At 58.7% G+C, this 21,076-nt stretch overlaps 3 protein-coding genes across 4 annotated transcripts; 1 reads left to right on the top strand and 2 right to left on the bottom strand.

The window, feature by feature from the left end:
* The first annotated feature begins 1,359 nt into the window (after positions 1 to 1,359).
* RPS6KB2 (ribosomal protein S6 kinase B2) lies at positions 1,360 to 12,040 on the top strand. Of its 2 annotated transcripts, XM_024574304.4 has the most exons (15): positions 1,360 to 1,565; positions 1,916 to 1,956; positions 2,051 to 2,171; positions 2,433 to 2,501; positions 8,231 to 8,378; positions 9,450 to 9,507; positions 9,584 to 9,684; positions 9,778 to 9,868; positions 9,952 to 10,042; positions 10,120 to 10,227; positions 10,708 to 10,770; positions 10,882 to 10,959; positions 11,057 to 11,164; positions 11,266 to 11,378; positions 11,631 to 12,040. In XM_024574304.4, the coding sequence occupies exons 1-15, from the start codon at positions 1,491 to 1,493 to the stop codon at positions 11,812 to 11,814; spliced, it is 1,449 nt and encodes a 482-aa protein (XP_024430072.2). In that variant the 5' UTR covers positions 1,360 to 1,490; the 3' UTR covers positions 11,815 to 12,040. The 2 variants fall into 2 exon arrangements, 1 of the variants encoding a protein (XP_024430072.2); XR_006653224.3 differs by lacking the exon at positions 11,631 to 12,040 and having other exon boundaries at positions 9,952 to 10,020.
* A 102-nt stretch (positions 12,041 to 12,142) lies between these two features.
* On the bottom strand, positions 12,143 to 14,295 carry PTPRCAP (protein tyrosine phosphatase receptor type C associated protein). The gene is made up of 2 exons (XM_053923756.2): positions 14,163 to 14,295; positions 12,143 to 12,967 (listed from the first exon to the last, which is right to left on the bottom strand). The coding sequence occupies exons 1-2, from the start codon at positions 14,163 to 14,165 to the stop codon at positions 12,356 to 12,358; spliced, it is 615 nt and encodes a 204-aa protein (XP_053779731.1). The 5' UTR covers positions 14,166 to 14,295; the 3' UTR covers positions 12,143 to 12,355.
* A 298-nt stretch (positions 14,296 to 14,593) lies between these two features.
* CORO1B (coronin 1B) lies at positions 14,594 to 19,939 on the bottom strand. The gene is made up of 11 exons (XM_053923754.1): positions 19,807 to 19,939; positions 18,824 to 19,026; positions 18,347 to 18,469; positions 18,116 to 18,245; positions 17,756 to 17,937; positions 17,549 to 17,668; positions 16,794 to 16,898; positions 16,573 to 16,718; positions 16,326 to 16,383; positions 15,219 to 15,497; positions 14,594 to 15,056 (listed from the first exon to the last, which is right to left on the bottom strand). Exons 2-11 carry the CDS (start codon positions 19,022 to 19,024, stop codon positions 14,931 to 14,933), a joined length of 1,470 nt encoding a protein of 489 aa, XP_053779729.1. The 5' UTR covers positions 19,025 to 19,026; positions 19,807 to 19,939; the 3' UTR covers positions 14,594 to 14,930.
* Positions 19,940 to 21,076: the final 1,137 nt, after the last annotated feature.

Below are 21,076 nucleotides of genomic sequence, written 5' to 3'. Positions count from 1 at the left end.
AGGGAAAAGATGTAGGGCCCGGGTTCCTGCTTTTGCTAAGTCTTATGTGCCCACTTAGTTTCTAGGCCTTGCTCACCTCCTTGCCCTCATTCATATGTGGCCCTGACACATGTGAACAGCCCCCTCACGCACCAGGCATCTTCTGCAACAAGCTGAGATGCTTTGGCCTCTGGTGTACACCTAACTAGCACTGGCAGGGGAGAGTCTACGCTCCCTTCCTAATTCAGGGGAGTCTGCTTTAAGAACTTCTGTTCCACAAGCATCCCTCTCCAAATAAAGGCTTAAGGACTACTGGAATGTCCAGAATCTGGGATAGGTTCTTGCGACTTGGACAACAACTCTCAGGCTCAGCTAGATGGGGTTGGGGAAGGGAGGAGGGAGAGGTGGCTAGGGGATACCCGTAGCATCTGGAACTAAGGGTAACTGCCAAACTGGCCAGGCCTTTGGGTTGACCTGTGGGAGCCTGCTGGGGGCACCCCCGCCAGGACTCCCACCAGGACCCAAACCTGAGAGCCTCCTGAGGGTGGAATTACAATCAGAGGGCCACATGACAGATAACCTTCATCCAGCCTGGAGACCCCTGAGATCTCTCCATCTGAGTTTATACCTACTCATCCAAGGCTTCATCTGGCCCAAATTCAGCCCTCAGACCCCATCTCCATGGCCAAATCCAAGTTCATTCACTCATTTATTTTTTATTTTTTTTAGAGAGAGGGAAGGGAGGGAGAAAGAGAAATATCGAAATATCAATATGTGGTTGCTTTCTGTGCGCCCCCATCTGGGGACCTGGCCCGCAATCAGGCATGTGCCCTGATGGGAAACACACCGGCGACCCTTTGGTTCGCAGGCCGGCCCTCAATCCACTGATCCACACCAGCCAGGGCTTCTTTTAACAGTTTTATTAAGCACTTACTCTATATCCAGTAGCCAGAGATTACTAAATGTGCTTAAATTGGCGACGGAGCAAATTCCAACACAAGCCCATATTTACAGGTAGATTAATAAGACACAAATCCTTTCTGGCAGGAACCTAACAACAAAGCCTGGAGGTAAGCTGGGCACGGAGCAGTCACCCAGTAAATGCTCTGACCTGCAAGTGCCTCGGAGGCACGATAGGGAGAGGCTGATGCAGCCGACTGTGCCCCTTTCAAACTCTTAACTCTCTCCAAGAGCCAAGATGGTAGCTTCCCAGGCTGCCGCTGTCCGGTGCTGCTCCGCGAGAGCTGTGCTCTGAGGACTTCAGAGGTTCAAAGACAGACCCATAGGTTTTGGCACCCGGGCACCCTGAAACTACAATTCCCGAGAGGCCTTGCGACGGACGCCATATTTTCTCCTCGCAAGTCTAAGCGGCCGGCTCGACGGAGGACGATACCTCCTGCGTATCGGCGCGCGCGGCCGCCGTCGCAGAGTGATAACGTGAGTCCCGGGCCCGGCTGTCAGTCACAGCGCGGCCACGCACCCGCCGAGGGGTCCGCCGGGGCAGCGCCGCCATGGCGGCCGTGTTTGACCTGGATCTGGAGACGGAGGAAGACAGCGAGGGCGAGGGCGAGCCAGAGTTCCCTGCGGTGAGTGGTCCGCCTGGGCCGTGCTCGATCCCGGAGCCTATCTCATCACGGTGGCGATGGGAACGCCTTGGCTTCCCCACCGAAAGTAGGCCTGCTCTTGCAGACCCCCTTCTCCCTCAGATCCCGGCTCCTAGTAAGCTCCCACCCCACCCGCACCCCCGACCTGCCGTCCAGGACCCTGGTCTTTCCCGTGATTCTCCCTTTTCTACCCTCGTCCTCTCCTCCCCAGTCCTGGCCCATCACCTGCTGGCTCCCATTCCTGACCCTCTCTTCTGCTGAGCCCAGCAGCCTAGCTTGTAGGGGAGGGATCCTGGTGCCTCCCTTGCCTCTTACCCCTCGGTTTCTCACAGGACGTGTGTCCCCTTGCCGAGTTGAGGGCGGCTGGCCTGGAGTGAGTGGGGGTCGTGATGGGGGAGGAGCAATGGGCTGGGGAAGGGAACTGGGGAGTACAGAGCCTTGCCCCCATCGACCTCCTGTGTCCACAGGCCTGTGGGACACTGTGAGGAGGTGGAGCTGACTGAGACCAGTGTGAACCCTAGCCCTGAGCGCATTGGGCCCCACTGCTTTGAGCTGCTGCGTGTGCTGGGCAAGGGGGGCTATGGCAAGGTAGGGCCCTACCTCCTTCCTCACTGGCTTCCCAACAAAGGCTTCTCCAAACAAACAGACTTGTAAATCAGGAGAGCCCGGGACAGAACTCAGAGACAGAAACATTAAGGAGGGAAGGGCAAGTCCTCTGAGTCAGACTGGAGATCTTTCCTGCCCCACCCTCGGGTGGATGTCGGCCTCTGGGTCCCAAGTATCAGGGTGGGGGCCTTTCAAAGATAGGGTGTGGAGAGGGAATTTGATCTGGTCTCCCCTGCTCTGCAGGTGTTCCAGGTGCGAAAGGTGCAGGGCACCAACTTGGGCAAAATATATGCCATGAAAGTCCTGAGGAAGGTGAGTCATTCCTTCAGCCAGTGAGTCTGCGGCTGAGTGGCCGCCATTCCCGATGCACTGCACTAGGTTTTGGGAGGACAGCAGTGAACATGATGGAGGAGGCAGTCCCTGTCGTGGGCATCCGCCGGTGTGTTGTCTGCGGTGGTTACAGTCCTGGGCTGCTTAACGAGGGCATACATTCTGAGCAATGCGTTGTCGGGCGATTTGGCGTCTGTGCGAACATCGCAGACGCGCCTGCACAAACCCAGGTGGTCTAGCCTCCTGCACACCGAGGCTGTGTGGCGGAGCCTGCTGCTCCTGGGATATAAGCCTAGACAGCACATTGCCGTACAGAACAGCACGAGAGAGAATCAAGCACAAGAGAAAGCGATGCGATCCAGATATGCTGTAAACTTGAGATGCGAGAGGCTGCTGCTGGTGTAACACGGCGCTGTTTTACAGCAAACTTTTTTTCTTTTGCGCGCGCGCGCGGGAGGAGGGATTTCTTTTTATTATTTTAAAAAATATATTTTATTGATTATGCTATTGCAGTTGTTCCAGTTCTTCCCCCTTTATCCCCTTCCACCCGGTAACCCCATTCCCTCTAGCAGTCACCCCCTTAGTTCATGTCCATGGGTCATTCATGTAAGTTCTTTGGCCACTCCATTTTCTATGCTGTTCTTAACATCCCCCTGTCTATTTGTACCTGCCAATTTGTACTTCTTAACCCCTGCACCACCTTTTCCCACGTTCTCCCCTCCCCTCTCCCAAGTGGTAACCCTCCAAATGATCTCCGTATCTATGATTCTGTTCTGCTTGTTTGCTTAGATTCAGTTCTTGATAGTTGTGAATGTATTGCCATTTTAATGTTCTTAGTTTTGATCTTTTTCTTATGATTCCCTTTTACATTTCATACAGTAATGGCTCAGTGATGATGAACTCCTTTACCTTTACCTGGTCTGGGGAGCACTTTATCTGCCCTTCCATTCTAATGATACATAGCTTTGCTGGGTAGAGTAATCTAGGTTATCAGTCCTTGGTTTTCATAACTTTGAATACTTCTTGGCAGTCCCTTCTTGCCTGCAAAGTTTCTTTTGAGAAATCAGCTGACAGTCTTATGGGAACTCCTTTGTAGGTAACTATCTGCTTTTCTCTCTCTGCTTTTAAGATTCTGTCTTGCCCTGGCTTGTGTGGCTCAGTGGATTGAGTGCTGGCCTGTAAACCAAAGGGTTGCCGGTTAGATTCCCATTTTAAGGCACATGACTAGGTGTGGGCTGGGTCCCCAGTAGGAGGCAAGCAAGGGGCAACCACATATTTATGTTTCTCTTTCTCCCTCCCTTTCCCTCTCTTAAAAAAAAAAAAAAGTAAAGATTGACTTTAAAATTAAAAAAAGATTCTCTCTTTATCTTAACCTTTGGCCTTTTATTTTTTTTAAGGATTTTATTTATTTATTTTTAGCGAGAGGGGAAGGGAGGGAGAAAAACATCAATGTGTTGTTGACTCTTGCTTACCCCGGGCATGCGCCCTGACTGGGAATCAAACCAGCAACCCTTTGGTTTGCAGTCCAGTGCTCAATCCACTGAGCCACACCAGGCAGGATGACCTTTGGCATTTTAATTATGATGTGTCTTGGTGTGGTCCTCTATTTTGGGACTCTCTGTGCTTCCTGGATTTGCATGTCTATTTCCTTCACCAAATTAGGGAAGTTTTCTTTAATTATTTTTTCAAATAAATTTTCAATACTTGCTCTTCCTCTTCCCCTTTTGGCATCCCTATGATTTGGGTGTTGGTATGTTTGAAGATGTCCCAGAGGCTCCATAGCCTATCCTCGTTTTATTTTTAATTCTTTTTTTCTTCTTGCTGTTCTGTTTGAATGTTTTTTCTTCCTTAGTTCTTTTTTTAAATATGTTTTATTGATTATGCTATTACAGTTATCCCATTTCCCCCCCTTTATTCCCCTCCACCCTGCGCACCCCCTCCCACCTGCATTCCTTCCCTTTAGTTAATCTCCATTGGTCATATATATAAGTTCTTTGGCTTCTACATCATTTCCTATGCTATTCTTTTTATTTTTTAAGATTTTATTTTTTTTTAGAGAGAGGGGAAGGGAAGGAGAAAGAGAGAGAGAGAAACATCAGTGTGGGGTTGCCCCCTCACACGCCCCCTAATGGGGACCTGACCGGCAACCTAGGCATTTGCCCTGACGGGGGATCAAACTGGCAACCCTTTGTCCTGTACTATTCTTACCCTCCCCTGTCTATCTTCTACCTACCATTTATGCTACTTATTCTCTGTACGTTTCCCCCCTCTCTCCCCCTCCCACTCCCTCGCTGATAACCCTCCATGTGATCTCCATTTCTGTGATTCTGTTCCTGTTCTAGTTGTTTGCTAGTTTGTGTTTGTTTTGTTTTTGTTTTAGGTTCAGTTAATAACTGTGAGTTTGTTGTGATTTTACTGTTCATATTTTTTATCTTCTTTTTCTTAGATAAGTCCCTTTAATATTTCATATAATAAGGGTTTGGTGATGATGAACTCTTTTAACTTGACCTTATCTGGGAAGCACTTTATCTGCCCTTCCATTCTAAAGGAAAGCTTTGCTGGATAGAGTCATCTTGGATGTAGCTCCTTGCCTTTCATGACTTGGAATACTTCTTTCCAGTCTCGTCTTGTCTGCAGGGTTTCTTTTGAGAAATCATCTGACAGCCTCATGGGAACTCCTTTGTAGGTAACTGTCTCCTTTTCTCTTGCTGCTTTTAAGATTCTCTACTCTTTAATCTTGGGTAATGTAATTATGATGTGCCTTGGTGTGTTCCTCCTTGGGTCCAACTTCTTTGGGACTCTCCTTCGTTATTTGTTCAAATAAGTTTTCAATTTCTTGCTCTTCCTCTTCTCCTTCTGATACCCCTATGATTCGGATGTTGGGATGTTTAAAGATGTCCTGAGGTTCCCAAGCCTATCCTCAATTGTTTTGAATTCTTGTTTCTTCATTCTGTTCTCGTTGAATGTTTCTTTTTTTCCTTCTGGTCCACACTGTTGATTTGAGTCCCAGTTTCCTTCCTGTCACTATTGGTTCCCTGTACATTTTCCTTTATTTCACTTAGCATAGCTTTCATTTTTTCATCTAATTTGCGACCATATTCAACCAATTCTGTGAGCATCCTGATTACCAGTGTTTTGAACTGTGCACCTGAGAGGTTGGCTATCTCTTCATTGCTTAGTTGTATTTTTTCTGGAGCTTTGATCTGTTCTTTCATTTGGGCCATTTTTTTTTTTTGTCTGGGTGCACCTGTTACATAGTAAGGGGTGGAGCCTTAGGTGTTCACCAGGGCCGGGCAACCCAGGTGGCTGCCTTGTGATGCTGTACATGGAGGAGGGTCCAAGAGGGAACAGTGCCGCTTGCTCTGCTCTCAGCTGGCTGTCAGTCACTTCCCCCGCTGCCCACAAGCAAACTGGGTCCTTCTGGTGCTGATTCCCGGGTAGATGGGCTCGTGTACGTTCTAGGACCCTGTGGGTCTCTCCAACGAACTCTCCTGTGAGGCTGGGAGTCTCTCCGGCTGCCACCTCAACACCCACAGGTGTTTTCAGTCAGAGGTTTGAGGCTTTATTTCCCCGCTGGAGCCCTGGGTTGCGCAGTCTGTCTCGCTCCCCAGTTGTCCCCCCACCCCCGTCCATCTACACTGGAATGTGGGACTGCCCAGTCCTCCATCCGCCACCTTGCCTCGAGTCCTCTCTGGCCAGCTGCCCATCTCCGCCCCTCCTACCGGTCTGGATGAGTGTTTCTTTAAGTCCTTGGTTGTCAGACTTCATAGAGTTCAATTTTCTGTCAGTTCTGGTTGTTTTTTATTTTTAAATTTGTTGTTCTCCTTCTTTTGGTTGTTCAAGCAGGCACAGTGTGTCTGCCTACAATGCCTCCATCTTGGCCGGAAGTCCTCTTCCTTATGTTCTGAATCATTGATTTGATTCTGGGCTTCATCCCCTCCACTGTTGGTTCCCTGTAGATTTTTCTTTGTTTCAATTAATGTAACCTTCATTACTGCCTGGGCCTTTTTTATGCCTTTGAAGTACCCGGTGAGTTCCTGGAGCTTCCTGGTAACAAGTGTTTTGAACTGTGCACCTGATAGGGTGCTTATCTCTATTTCATTTAGTTCGTTTTTAGGAGTTTTGTTCTGTTCTTTCATTTGGGCCATATTTCTCTGACTCCTCATTTTGGCAGCCTCCCTGTGTTTGTTTCCATGCATTAGGCAGAGCCGCTTTGACCCCCCTGTCTTAGTAGTGTGGCCTATTGTAGGAAAGGCACCTATAAGTTGTATAGGGTGGAGCCTTAGGTAATCACCAGGGCAGGGCAACCTATGTCACTGTTCTGTGTTTCTGTGTGGGAAAGGGCTCAGAGAGGGGACAGTGCCACTGCCTGGCCTCTGGAGTTTTGTCTGGGAGGAAGCTGTCCCCTGGCACTCACCTGATGCCAGGCACTTCACTTTCTCCCCGTATGCCACCAGTGCCCTTCCGCCTGCTGCCCTGGTGCTGAATCCCAGAGGGAGTGGGTCTGTGTAAGTCTTAAGTCCATTTTGGGCCTTTACGAGGAGTCTCCTGTGAGTCCCACAGTTTCTTCCGCCACCCCAACCGCCACTGCTTTTCTAGGCAGAAGGTACCAAGACTTATCTCCCTGGTGCTGGCACCCTGGGCTGGGTGGTCTGGTCTGGAGCTGGGATCCCTGCTCCTGAGGTATCCCTCTCAATTTTTGTCCACCACCTGGGTGGATGTGGGACCACCCGTTCTGCCTCCCCCTGCCACTCCTCGTCGCCACACCTCTGCACCTCTCTGTGCCTCTGCCCCTCTCCTCGCCTCTTCGGGTGTCACGGTATCTCAGCCCCTCCTACCTATCTGGATGACTGTGGCTTCTTTAAATCCTTGATTATCAGACTTACATGCAGCTGCTTTCTGATAGTTCTGGGTGATCATTGTTTTGTTGTCTAGTTGTAATTTTTTCTGTAGCTGTGCGCAGAGGCAGGCTGTATTTACCTACGCCTCCATCTGGACTGGAAGTCTCACTGCATTACAGCAAACTGTATAAGTAGAAAGAGTACACTCTAAAGTAGAGAAAAAAGTGTAGTGTAGTACCAGCATAAGTCGGTAACTAGTCATTTATTGTCACGAACAGGTATCATCTACTGTCCATAGCTGTAGGTACTTTTACACAGCCGGCCGCATGGCAGGTCTGTTTACGCCAGCGTCACCACAAACAGGCGAGGAATGCGTTGCGCTAGGACTTTGCCTAGGAGATAGGAATTTTTACCTCCATTATGATCTGTGGGACCGCTGTCATATGTGTGGTCCATTGTTGACCGAAATGTCATTATACAGGACATGACTGTGTGTTGTTTTTGCAGTAATTGTCAATCACGGGCAATTTTGCCTCCCAGGGGACATTCGGCAGTGCCTGTGTACCTTTTGGAGTCGTGACCAGAGGGGGGTGCTAATGGCGTCCAGTGGGTGGAGGCCAGGGATGCTGCTAAATGCCCTATAGCGCACAGGGCAACCTCCTACCCCGAGGAATGATCTGCCCAGGACGTCAGTGGTGCCGAGGCTGAGAGACACAGAGCTGGGGAGGCAGCTGGTCCCTGGGGAGGGCTGCTGACGGCAGCAGCAGCATGGAGAAATATGGTGGAGTGACAGACAGTGCACAAAGAGGACGGCAGGAGGGACTGCGGAGCCCCAGGCGCCCACCAGCTACCCAGCTTCTGCCTTTCCAGGCCAAAATCGTGCGCAACGCCAAGGACACAGCACACACACGGGCCGAGCGGAACATTCTGGAGTCTGTGAAGCATCCCTTCATTGTGGAGCTGGCCTATGCCTTCCAGACTGGCGGCAAGCTCTACCTCATCCTCGAGTGCCTCAGTGGTATGAGGGGGCGCCCAGCCAGGGGCGTAGGCAGGGCCAAGGAAGTGGCGCACACAGCCCTGAGGGCTCGGGGGGCAGCCTGGAGAGGTGTGGTGTGTAGAGCGGCTGGGGGGCCCCCACACCCATCCTTCCGTCTGTCTGTCCACCCATCATTCATTCGTTCAGCAAACATCTGTCCAGCACCTGGTGTGTCCCTCACCTGTGTCTGGGGTGGATGGGAATGGTGGGGGTTTGGTTAGAAGTCTGAGGGTTGTTTTGTCCATTTCCACTGTCCCTTCATGTCCTGTTCCTCTCTCCTGTGTGTCCTGCATGCAGTCAGGTCCCAAAGCCAGTTGGGTTGCTCTCTGCCATGTCCTCCATCCTCTTTCCTTTCTCTGAGGGGGGTTGGGGGTGGACAGCTGTGTCTCAACTGCGGTTCACCCACTCCTAGCATCTCCTCCACCAGCCCCCGGGGCCTCGTCTCAGAGCCCGGCGTTATTCCCCACACTTGTCCTCAGAACCCGCGGCTCCCCGTAACTGCCTGGACGGAGCCTGGCCGCCTTGGCTGGGCCCTTCCTTCCCTGGGGCCTCCTGTTTGCCGTGGAGCGGTCCAGGCCTGCTTTTCCCACCTATCCCGCCTATATCAGCGGAGCCCCGTGACTCCATTCCCTGAGTTCCGTCTCAGCATCGCCTTTAAGTCACACCACCACCACGGATTTCCTGTCTCCTCACTTTGGGGTTAATTTTGCCCTCCCTTGTCTCCTCTGGGAGGTGTTTTTGGGTTAAGCTCTTGGAGCTGTGGCCCCAGTCTGGCATGTCTGTCTCCTCTCAGACTGAGCATCCTGAGGGCCATGGCTGGGTCTCTTCATCTCTGTCCCCAGCTTCACCCAGCACAGGGCCAGGCACCGAGTAGGCGTCGGTAGATGTTTGCTGAATTGAACCCCCACGGCAGCTCTGTGAGGCAGGTAGGGCGGGAATTGCGAGCCCCACTCTCCCCAAAAAGAAACCAAGACTTGGAGAGCGAAGGAGCTCGGTCCCAGCCCACAGCTGCTGACGTGTGTGTGTGTGTGTGTGTGTGTGTGTGTGTCGCAGGCGGTGAGCTCTTCACGCACTTGGAGCGAGAGGGCATCTTCCTGGAAGACACAGCCTGGTGGGTGTTACTTCCTGCCTCCCTCCTGGGGGCGCCAGGGATCCACTGTGGCCTTCACCCTGTCCTGTCTCTGCAGCTTCTACCTGGGAGAGATCACACTGGCCCTGGGCCACCTGCACTCCCAGGGCATCATCTACCGGGACCTCAAACCCGAGAACATCATGCTGAACAGCCAGGGTGCGCGTGAGCGGCTGTGTTTACCTGCGGGGTGGGCCGCAGAGCCCCATGGGCTGGCCCGGGTCCCTGACCGCCCCCAACATTCTCCCTCAGGCCACATCAAACTGACAGATTTTGGGCTCTGCAAGGAGTCGATTCACGAGGGTGCCGTCACCCACACCTTCTGTGGCACCATTGAGTACATGTAAGGGGCAGCTGGCTGGGCCCAGGGGTCGGGGGAGCGGCCGGGAAGGGCCTTGCCCAGCTGACTGTCCCCCCGGCCCTCAGGGCCCCTGAGGTCCTGGCGCGCAGCGGCCACAGCCGGGCGGTGGACTGGTGGAGCCTGGGGGCCCTGATGTACGACATGCTCACTGGATCGGCAAGTCCAGCCTCCTGGGAGGGCGGGGCTGGGCGGGGTGGGGGAGCAGGGCCCCTCTCACCCTCCGCCTCCTCCAGCCGCCCTTCACTGCAGAGAACCGGAAGAAAACCATGGACAAGATCATCAAAGGGAAGCTGGCGCTGCCCCCGTACCTCACCCCGGATGCCCGGGACCTCATCAAAAAGGTGGGTGCCCTCCTGCCCTTTGACGAGCCCCTGTCTCTTCTCCCAGGCCCTGCACGGGTTCCTGGGTGCCTCTGGGCCGTGGGGAGCCAGAGCCACTGCTGCCTGTGTGGCGTGCATCTGGGATGGAGGAACACTGGCTTTGGGGACCCAGACGTTGAGCCTGGGCTGAGTGTTGACACAGAGCTGCTGCTGAGCCCCCCGCAAGTCCTTAGTCTAAGTGCTAGTCCATTGAGGGGGGGGGTCAGGGCACAGAGTGGGGGTAGGCCTGTGTGCCTTTGTGAAGGCTTCATGGAGAAGTGGTCATTGGACCAAGCCTTGGGAGTCTGGGGGTGTCAGTAGGTGGAGACCACACTCCAGAGGCCTTCTCTTCCTGTTTCTTCCTCCCCTCTCTTTTCACCAACCTCGGCCAGCCCCTGGGAACCTGGGGACACAGGAACCGACCTCTGTCCCTGACCCTCACCCCCTGCCCTTGTCCTGCAGTTTCTGAAGCGGAATCCCAGCCAGCGGATTGGGGGTGGCCCAGGGGACGCTGCTGATGTGCAGGTGGGTCTAGGACCACCATGAGGGGGTGGGTGGGGTCATAGGGCAGAAAGAGTTACTGAGGAAGCCAAAGTGGGTGAACCCTTGGCATGTCTGGGGGCTCTCTATCCACAGAGGCACCCCTTTTTCCGGCACATTAATTGGGATGATCTCCTGGCCCGCCGCATGGACCCCCCTTTCAGGCCCTGTCTGGTGAGTGGAGGTCCTACCGTCCCAGGGGTGGGTGGCAGACCCCTATGTTGGACGCCCCTGACCCTCCCCGCCCCCCACCACTTGGGTCTGCCTGCAGCAGTCGGAGGAGGACGTGAGCCAGTTTGACACCCGCTTCACGCGGCAGACGCCGGTGGACAGTCCAGACGACACGGCCCTCAGCGAGAGTGCCAACCAGGCTTTCCTGGTGCGGTTTGGGGGGCCTGCGGGTTCTGGGGACATGGGCCGGGATCGTGGCTAAGGAGCTGTGGACGCTGAGCATCACCCAGCCCTGCCTCTAATTCCCAGGGCTTCACATACGTGGCGCCCTCTGTCCTGGACAGCATCAAGGAGGGCTTCACCTTCCAGCCCAAGCTGCGCTCCCCCCGGCGCCTCAACAGCAGCCCCCGGACTCCTATCAGGTACCTCAGGACGCCTACAGCTGGGGCAGGAGGCCAGTTCCAGCTCTGGCTCTGCTGCCAACCCTGGGGCCACCTGGGCTGAGTCCCTTAGCCGGTGTTAGCCTGTTTTCCATCTACCATGGGGACCCCTGTGGCAGGGGCTGCCTGGGTGGGCACTTGGCTTCACAGCCTGTGGCACCCAGGCAGGTGGGTAAGTCGGCCCTCCTGCTCCGGAGCCAGTAGGCACTGACTGTGCCTTGGTTTCCCCTGCAGCCCCCTGAAGTTCTCACCCTTTGAGGGGTTCCGACCCAGCTCTGGACCACCAGAGCCCATGGAGCCCCCTCTGCCTCCTCTGATGCCACCACCGCCACCACCCTCAAGCACTGTCCCCCTCCCCATCCGACTGCCCTCAGGGACCAAGAAGTCCAAGAGGGGCCGCGGGCGCCCTGGGCGCTAAGAGGACAAGTCGGGGTGAGGACAGGTTGGGGCTCCTCTCTGCGGGGTGCAAGGGCAGCGGGACCCTGGGGGGCATCTCGGGGCACAGGAGGCAGTGTGTGAGAGAGTGTGTGTCTGTGTTGGGAGTGGCTGTGCCCCTGAATCATGAGTGCAAAGGGCCGGCCGCCAGTGGGGGCCTCCTGCGGCCAAGCTGTGTGCTTTTGGAATTAAAGCGTCTGATCATGGCGGCCACCTGGCTCTTCCTTTGGCCGTTTGGGGCAGGCGTGGGCAGGGTCGTGCCCGAGGAGCCCCTGCTTAGGGACAGGAGGGTCACTACAGGACCAGAGGACCACAGGGCTGGAAGGGTTTTATTTCAGGTGGGTGGCCTTCCTGGGGCCGGGAGGGTGGCGCACAGCCTTGGGAACAAAACTAGGGGCAGAGTGACAGTCTGAGGCTCTCCACATGGGGGAGGGGGTGACAAGGGGGCCCAGGGCAGGCAGTGTCCAGTCATAGCAGCTGGGGAAGCAGAGGCAGTGACAAGGGTGTGACCCCACAGCTGTCCCCTACAGTGCGGTGACATGGAGGCCCTGGCCCCCGGCGGCCCTGGTGCTGTCGTCCCAGGCTGCGCTGCCTGCAAAGGCGTGCAGGTCGCTCAGGAGGGCCTCAGAGCTGCCCGCGGAGCCCTCTGGGCCCTGGGAGCTGAGGCCCAGGCCCCCTTCCATGTCACCGCTCGGTGCTTCCTGCACAGGCTCCGGACCCCGCTGTGGGCCGGGCCGCTCTCCACACCTCTGCTCCTCCTCCTGGGGTTTGGCCTCCTTCTGGCCCCCGCCAAAGCTGTCATCCTCCACTTCCTGCTCATCCTCCTGCCTCTCAGGGTCTTCATTTGGTGACTCGAGCTCAGCCCGGGCCCGGAGCCAGCGGCCTGGTGGGCTGGCCCAGAGCAAGCGGCGGGTGCGGCCCCACAGCGCGGCGCCCAGGCGGGCCGGATGGTAGTAGCCTCCAGAGTCGCGGCTGAGGCGGCGCCAGGCCAGGGCCAGGCCGGTGGCCAGCAGCAGCAGGAGTAGCAGCAGCAGCACCACAGTGACAGTGCTGGCGCCCTCGCTGTCCTGGGCACTGCCGCCCAGGGCCCCAGGCAGGGCCAGCAGTGTCCAGAGCCACAGGGCACAGGGCAGGTCCTGTGGGGAGACAGGAAGGGGCTCAGCATCCTGGCTGGGGCCAGGCCGTGGGCAGGTTGGGTGATGGGGTCCTTGGTTGCCTTTTGGGCAAAATAGGGACAGTCACGCAGACAAACCCTTACTTGGGCAACAAGGTCCCGGCCATGTGATACCTACCCACCCCCCTCCCTCCCACTGCACCCTAAAAGCCTGGTCCTGTTGTGGGGGGCAGTTGGAGGACTCTGCCCAAAATGTTCCATCCCCCCTTCCCTTCTTCCCAGCCACACGACTCCTCTGCTCACCTTAGCTCAGGGCACCTCATAACCTCAGTGAGGCCTAACCTGACCTGGGCCACCACCCTCGTCCCCGCAGCCCAGCCCAGCCAGCTCTCCTACCTGCCCTGCCTCCCCGGCCCTGACCCGGTCGTTAGGTAAAGCCGCGTGTTTATTGGGGTTACTGTCATCACCGCCGGCAGAATCAGCTGCAAGACAGCGATCTTTCTGGTTCAAGCACCTAAACAATTCCTGGCACATAGTAGGTGCTGGATAACTATTGGTTGACTGTCAAAACTGCCCACAGGGGCAGCAGTGGGGATGGACCTGCAAGGCCAGTGTTGGGGTAGCCCTTCATGAGGCCTGGGGTGCCAGAACCAGTCCCAGGGCAACTGTTTGCCGTCCACTTGGCCAGGTCTGAGGAAGGGGTCAGAGACTCCTTTCTCCCTCCTAGGCCCTCAGGACAGCCCCACTGCCACCCCAGCTGCAGCATTTCCGTTCAGTCCCCCTCCTTGCCCCTGGGGGCCTCAGCGGCTGGGGCAGGCTGTGTAGCTGCCAGAGGAAGCCTGCGGTTGGAACAAGGCAGGTGGGGAGTGTGGGGGAGGAGGGGTGCAGGGGCACAAGCAAGACTCCCGCCCCAGGCAGGCTCCAGGGATGCTCCCCAGCAGGGCAGGGCAGGGCAGGGCAGGGTCTGTCCCCAGGTCTGGAAGCAGGTCAGGGCCTGGAGTGGGTGCTGGGGCCACAAGCTGAGCTCCGAGGTGTGAGGTGACAGAAAGGCCCAGTTTCTGTCCTACACCTGTCCTGGCCCCCTGCTCTCTCGCCTCTACCCGGACTGGTTGCTATTGGCCCCAAACACGGGGAATTGTTCCTTAGCTCCCAGGCCCAGGCACCCCAGCCCTGACCTGTCACCCCCACCCAAGGACACAGCGGGCTCCAACGCTCACCATGGGTCCGTGGCCTCTCAGCGCTGGCCGTGCGGAGAAGTGAACTCTCGTGCTGTGCTCGACTGCAGCTAAGGGTGGCTTGGTGCTTCCGCTTCCTGCCCACCACACCCCTCCCAGCCCTCCCTGCCATAGGCCCCTTGGGCCTCTTGGGACCACTCTGACCCCCACCAGATCCTCCCGCGTCTGTCACTGGGCTATGGAGCCTGTGACTGGGCCACCAGCTCCAAGCAGGACATGGCCCTAGAGGTTTCCACGTGTCCTCTGCCTCAGTGTCCCGCCCTGTCAGAATTCAGGGGGGCTGAACCGACGGGGGGGGGGGTGCTTGTGGCCCCAGGCCTTTCTCACATCTAATGATCCTGGGGGCCTCACCTGTCCCCGTTCCCAGACTTCCTGTCCCAGCCCCACCCTTGCAGCAGAATGGTGAACCTGGCTTTTAGAAAGAGAATTTTATTTGGAATGAAAATATAGAGCCCATCCCTCCCATGCGTCCAGGGAGGGAGCAGGGGCCAGGTGGGGGTGGGGAGATGGTCCCTCAGTGTGTAAGCTTGCCTTGGTACAAAAATCTGCCACACTAACAATGACAAAAGCCAGGTGGTGACTCCAGCCTGGGCCCACAGGATGGGTCAGGGTGTGGACTGGCCCCTGAACCTGCCCCAGAGGCCCACAGCAGAGGGCAGGGGCAGTCAGCCAGCGGTGTGACCTGCCAGCAGAGGCTGAGTGAGAAGGGGTTAGAGGAGGTCGGGGGTGGCACCCGCTGGGCCTGTGGTCCTATGCGTCCCCGTTCTCCATGCGGCCCAGCTGTTCCTCCAGGCGGCCGATTCGCTCCCCTTGCTCCTTGACCAGTGCTCTCAGTGCCCGCAGCTCCTGCATCACCTCCTCCAGCTTCCCAGCCTCCTGCAGGGACATGAAGGGCGGTCAGGGGTCATGGAGCTGTAGCCCTCCCCCCCTAAATCGACCGCCAGGCAGGAGCCGGCGGCTCAGAGGGACAAGAAATAGTGCGGGCACACGCGGCACCCCGGGGCTCCCCAGTACCACTGCAGACTGCTGGGCACGTACCCCAGCTCCAGGGAGGCTGCTGCTGGGGGTGGCTGTATTGGCGGAGGCAGTGGGTGTGGAGGCCCCCGGGCGAGTGGCGCCAGGGGCCACTGTGGGCCGGCTGTCGGACAGCACGTTGCGCCGGCTGACCTTCAGGTCCCGCTGCTTGCTGGGCACGTAGGCCTCCCGCAGGGAGATGAGGATGGGGTCGGCATCCCGCCCGCTCACCCACTCCTCCGCCTCCAGGGCTGCCTCAGGCCCTGCCGTGTCAGGGTACAGATCGTCCTGGAAGAGGTCCGACTGGGCAGGGGTGGGGGAGGTCCAGATCAGTGGGGGGGCCCACCATCAGGGTCCTTTCTTCTGGACCCTGGATGGCCACCTCCTCGTCACTCTCCTGGCCTGCAAGCCTGCATCCTGTCAACCCATTCCCCAATGGCCTGGCCCCAAGCCACCACCTTTCTAAGCTCAAATCTGTCCCTTCACTTCTTCTCTGGACACTGCCAATAGCTCCCTCTGAAGCCCCCCACAACCTTCCCCAGCAGGGCTTGCTGGGGTTCTGGGAGCCATGCTGTGCCCCTGGACTGTGAGTGCCCGGGACAGCCCTGTTAGCTTCATTCACAGCTCGGCTCCCTGGGGCACGCCTGGCACGCTGAGTGGCGTGCTCAGCAAACGCTGGCTGGAGGAGGGCGAATCACATCCAAGGCTCTTGGCGGGGCATCTGATGCCCAGACACGTGGCCTGATGCCCTCGCTTGCGGGGGCCTCCTCTGCAGCCAGACTTCCTGTCCCTCTTGCCATTCCTGGCTCTGGCCTACTGCCCACCGCTGGAGGGCCCTGCCCAGCGTGCTGCCAGCCGGCCTGCGACGGGAAGCCCTCCAGGCTCTGTGTCCTGGGCTCCTCCAGGGAAGGGCCTCAGTTCACCCATCTCTCAGCTTCCCCCCAGCCCAACCCAGCCCAACCCAGCCCCCAGCACAGCTGGGGACACACTGGTGCTCGTCCAGCCCACTGACCGCACCCACTCAGCCGTGACTCCTTCACAGGCCTCCCCTGGTCACCCAGGTGGCCGGCCTGGCAGAGACGGGCGTGAGGGGACAGGGGCGTGAGGGGACAGGGGAGCCGGTGGCCTCACCTTCCGTGGCACAGTCATGATAATGGGCTCGCACTTGCGCTCATGAAGTTTGTAGAACCTGGAAAAGGGAAGGGAGCAGGAGCCATGGGTGCAGCCCCCCCAACGCCAGCTCTACTGGTTCCTCATCCCAGCCCCTCCTAGACTGGCCATCCCCAGGGCCTCCCGAGCAGCCTCCTATCATCTGACCTCTGCCCCCTGCCCCCAGGCTGCCTCCCCCAAAGCCAGCCTCCTTGGTGGCCCCTCTTACCGGGCGATCTCGCACTTGCTGACCTCCAGGCCTCTCTTGGGCATGCTGCCCATGCCCCGCTGGGGCTCTTTGCTGGTGAACGTGTTCAGGAAGTGGATGTAGGGGGGCTCGCTGGTTATCTCAAAGTACCGGATGCTGGAGTCGCCCTGCGGGGTGGCAGGGAACAGGTGTCAGCACCCGGCACCCCTCCTCCCTGTCCCGCCAGGCCTGCCTAGCCCCACCTTGCCACAGACGTAGACCACGTTGGTGTCGGGGTCGTAAAAGGGCAACAGGGCCCCGTTGCTCGAGTCCAGCTCCTGCAGGGCCATGGGTTCTTCGAAGTTTTTCTGGCAAGGAGGTAGGGTACCGTCAGGCCTGGCCAGGCCAGAACCTCCCCCCTCCCCTCAACATCCCACCCCTCCATCAAGACCTCCCAGCCCAGCCAATGTTGCCCCTACCACGCCAGTGGGTTCCCTCTCACCTCTAAGCCTTTGCTTGCACAGTGTGCCCCGCCCCCTCCCGGCTCCCATCTGTTCCCAGTGTCCCCATTGCCGGCCTACTCCAGGCCTTTAGACTACCCTCAGGCCACTGAGCAAGAGCTGAGAGGCCCCGCCACACAGGAGCATCAGGTCAGCGCTGAAGTTGACCTCTGGACAGGGCACTGCAGGACGAGGGCTGGGAGGCCTCCTGCAGGAGGGGTCTCTGCCCTGGGCCTCCCAGGACAGCCAGGTGGGAACAGGCCAGCCAGGAGGAAAGACCTTCCAGCTGGCAGGAACAATTCGGACAAAGACTGGGAAGGAGCTGGAGGCAGTGGGGGAGGCCAGAGGGCAGGGGGCAGGAAGAGGAAAGGCTGGTGGGGCTCCCAGTCCTGAGAGCCTCAGGTACCAGGCAGAGAACCTGGGAACCACAGGTATCTCCAGGGTGACCCCTACCCTTCTCGCCCAGGTTGGGGCCTGCGTCTCAAGCCTGCTGCCTCAGGCTGGCCACAGCCACTCACCGGGTCCCAGAGCGCCAGCTGCCGCTCGCTCATGCGGCTGAAGCCTGTGGTGAACACCTTGCCATCTGCCAGGAAGATGGCCCGCATGGGCCGGGCCCCCTCGTGAGCCTTCTCCCGCTCCTGTCAGGGGAACGACTGGTCGATGCAGTGCCCCGATGGAGCCCCTGGCCTGCCCACGGCCACCCTCACCCTTCCAGGGCCACATACCGCCACCAGGGTGCCCCGGCGGGGGTCTATGATGCGCACGCTCTTGTCCTTGCATGCGGAGCAGAAGAGGCTGCCGTTGTGATTCCAGCTGACGTTGTAGATGAGGTCAGGGTGCAGGGCGTCCAGGCGATATAGCTCCTCCGCCGTGCCCACGTTCCAGATGAGCACCACATTGTCGCAGCCTGCCGGGTCAGGGGCCATCAGCCCACTAGGCCCTCTGTGACCACCCTCTTGGAACCAGACCCCACCTCTTGACCCCTGAGGGCCTCGGCTCTCCCATCTTCCAGACAGGCTTGGGGGGAGGTGCGGGACGCTCTAGAGCTGTGCGCAGAGGGGCGAGGGCCGGGGAGCGGTGCCGACCTGCGCTGAGCAGCACGTTGCGGGCCGTTGGGTGCCAGGTTACGATGCCCACTCGCTTGGTGTGCCCCTCCAGCACCACCACGGGTTCCGTCAGCGGGGACGCCAGCCCATTCTCTGGGATCTGCCACACCTACAGGAGGGGGTGGTTGTAGGTAGGGCTGTGTTCCGCCCAGCTTCCGGCAGCCTTGAACCACACCTGTGACCCTGGACCCACCACAGCGCAAACCTCACCATGACCGTGCAGTCCTCTGAGCCGCTGGCAATGACTGCATCGTTGTGGGGACACCAGTCGATGTCCAGGACAGGTCCTGTGTGCCCACACACCGTTGGGTAGGCCTTGTCAATGCGGCCTGTCTGCGGGCACGAGGTGGGCAGTCAGGGAGCACTCAGGGCCCCCAAGCTCTGTCCCTCCCAGAACCTCTGTCTTCCCCTCTGTGGCGCGGGAATGTGCGACTGCCTCTCCTGGCCCGCCTCTGCCTCACAGGCGTCAGCAGGTGAGCAGGAAATGCTCGCTACCTCTGAGCCTGGCCCCGCGCAATAAAAGACTTTCTCCTCCTGGGCTGACACATCTCCGGCACTAAATGTGGATTTTGACACCTGCCCAGCAGTGTGGGGACAGGCAAGATAAGTGATGTGGGGTGAGCAGGCAGGTCTAGCAGGAGTGGCCAAGCCACCTCCAGTCCTTCCCCCAGCCCTCAAGGGCCCCACCTTGCTCAGAGGGAGCACCAGGAAGGCGCCCCCACCGCTGGCCTCCACGATCACCGCCAGGAACTTGGGGTTGACTGCGCAGAAGGTGCTGTCCCAGGTGACACGGGACACTCGAATGTCCTCATAGCACTGGTCATTCTTGACCGGCTGCCCAAACACATGCCGGAATTTGCTCTGCCGAACCACTTTTCGGAAGGACATGTCTGGAGTGTGCAGAGGCCTGTTAGCACCCACCGTCCCAGCAACCCCCAGCCTCCCAGGGCTGCCTGGAAGGAGGTGGGGAGGATGCCCCTGGGGCCTGGTTACTGTGACCCACCTGGCTCTCAGTTTCCCCTTACAGAATGGGGTCACTGGCACAAACCCTGGCTGCCGGCCCCCAGGGTGGAGAGGGAAATGCCCGCACTGCAGGCCCTGAGAGCCTTTGCAGGACCCTTCCTGGGGCCCCTCTCTGGCTGGGCAATGAGAGCGCGTGTGGGGTGGGGAGGGGCCGAAGCCAGAGCAAGCTCAGCTCTCCTGCGGGTCCCAGCCAGGTCTCACCAGACCCCTCCCAGCCCAGGATTTGTAAGCTGGATGATGAGAACGGACAGAGGAGGCAAGGGTGGTTTCTGCTGTCCGGGACGCACTAGGCCCCAGTTATGAGTCCCAGGGAACGGGCAATGTCCGCAGGAACGTGCAGGGAGCCCCAGGCCGGCCCAGGGGTCCTGGCAGGACTGGGCGGGCGTCGGGACGCCGCTCCCAGCCGCAGAGCATCCCAGAGCCGCCTTGCAGCGGGGTCCAAAATGAACCAGAAGCCCCACTACCAGGGACCCTGGCCCAGGAGGGGAGAGGCTGGGTGGCCACCAGGAGTTGGGACTGAGGGCTAGGCTCCCCGGAGAGGAAGGGCTCCTGGGATTCGCGACCTCCCTCCCCGAACGCAGCGGCTCAGCCCCCGCAGCCCCGCCCGCCCCCTGCCTGCGCCCCGAGGCTCGGCCAGTCGCGCTCACCGGGGGCGCCGGGGACTGCGGCACCGGCCTCGGGTGGCTCCGGATCCCGGCCTCTGGGAAGCAGGAAGCGGGAATCAGGAAGTGACAGAGGAGAGGGGGCCAGGGGGCGGGGGCGGGGCTGGGGCTTGCGGAGGTGGGGCTGAGGTCACGCGCGGAGGGGAGGGGCGGGAGGCAGCGAGTGGAGCCTGGAGGCTGGGAGCGCCGGGGCGCTGAGGGCGCGGGGGCGGGGCCGGGGCGGGGCCTTGGGAGCCCCCCCCGCCCCCCCGCAGACTTTCGGGTCGCACTGGGGCACCGGGCTAGAGACTGCGACACCAGTGGGGATGGGGCCTGAGGGGCTGCAGGTGCGGTCCACGTCCCTGCGGCGGATCCTGCCCTTCCCAGGAGTGGGTGGAGCCCCGCCCTCCCGATCCCCCACACCAGTGCATACTTTAGGGTCCCCCAGTCCACCCCAAAATACGTTGTCTACTGGGACGGTCGATATATGAGCGTTCCCCTTTTTAAGGCGCAGAAGTATACGCTCTCGTTTACCGATGTAAATAAAACAGGTGTTTTAAGGGACGAGTGGAAGGCCGCAGTCAACTCATTCTTCCTGATGAACACCCCTGGGTCTCGCTGCCTCCTTATCGCAAACAGAACTGGGGCCATGCTCCCCAGGTCCCTCGCCCCTTCCTGCCTTTCCTCAGTCATCTCCCACGGAGACTTGGAGGTCAGTCCACAGACCTCTGCCTCCTAGGCAGCTGCTGTGAGGAGGTGACAGAGTTGTGCCTGTAGGTTTCACAGGCAGAGTCTGCCCCTCCCCCCGGGGCTGTTGTCCCTGGGGCACTGGCCACCTCCCCTCATCCCTTCTCTGAGCCTCTCCTGCCCTGGATGACTCTTTCCCGAAAGAGTGGGGTGCAGGGAGAAAAGGGCAGAAGTCAAAAGGAGCTCTTCTCTGGCCCCCTGAAGCCCCTGGGTGCCCACCTTGTCCGCCTCACCACACCATGCGGAGGAAACAGCTCAGACAGGGGAGGCGTGCGCCCCAGGTCACCCTTCTGGGACTCAGGCCCCACTAGTTTGGCTTGGAAGTCTTTACTTTTCCCACTGCCCCATAAATCGTGAGCAGGCCGGTCCCTCCAGCCCTGGGCGGGGATGTGGGTGGTTGGGAGGAAGGCAGCAGCCACAGAGGCTCCAAGTACCCGGAGCCCAGACCAGATGGCAGCCACCGTGGCTGCCCGCCATGCTGCTGCCCATCTGACCCCTTCCCGCCACCCTCATCACCCACTACTGTGCT

This window comes from Desmodus rotundus, chromosome 5, assembly GCF_022682495.2.
Source record: "Desmodus rotundus isolate HL8 chromosome 5, HLdesRot8A.1, whole genome shotgun sequence".
NCBI classification, from domain to species: domain Eukaryota; kingdom Metazoa; phylum Chordata; class Mammalia; order Chiroptera; family Phyllostomidae; genus Desmodus; species Desmodus rotundus.
The sequence above is the reverse complement of the archived record's forward strand: the minus strand, read 5'-3'. Positions and strand labels throughout refer to the sequence as shown.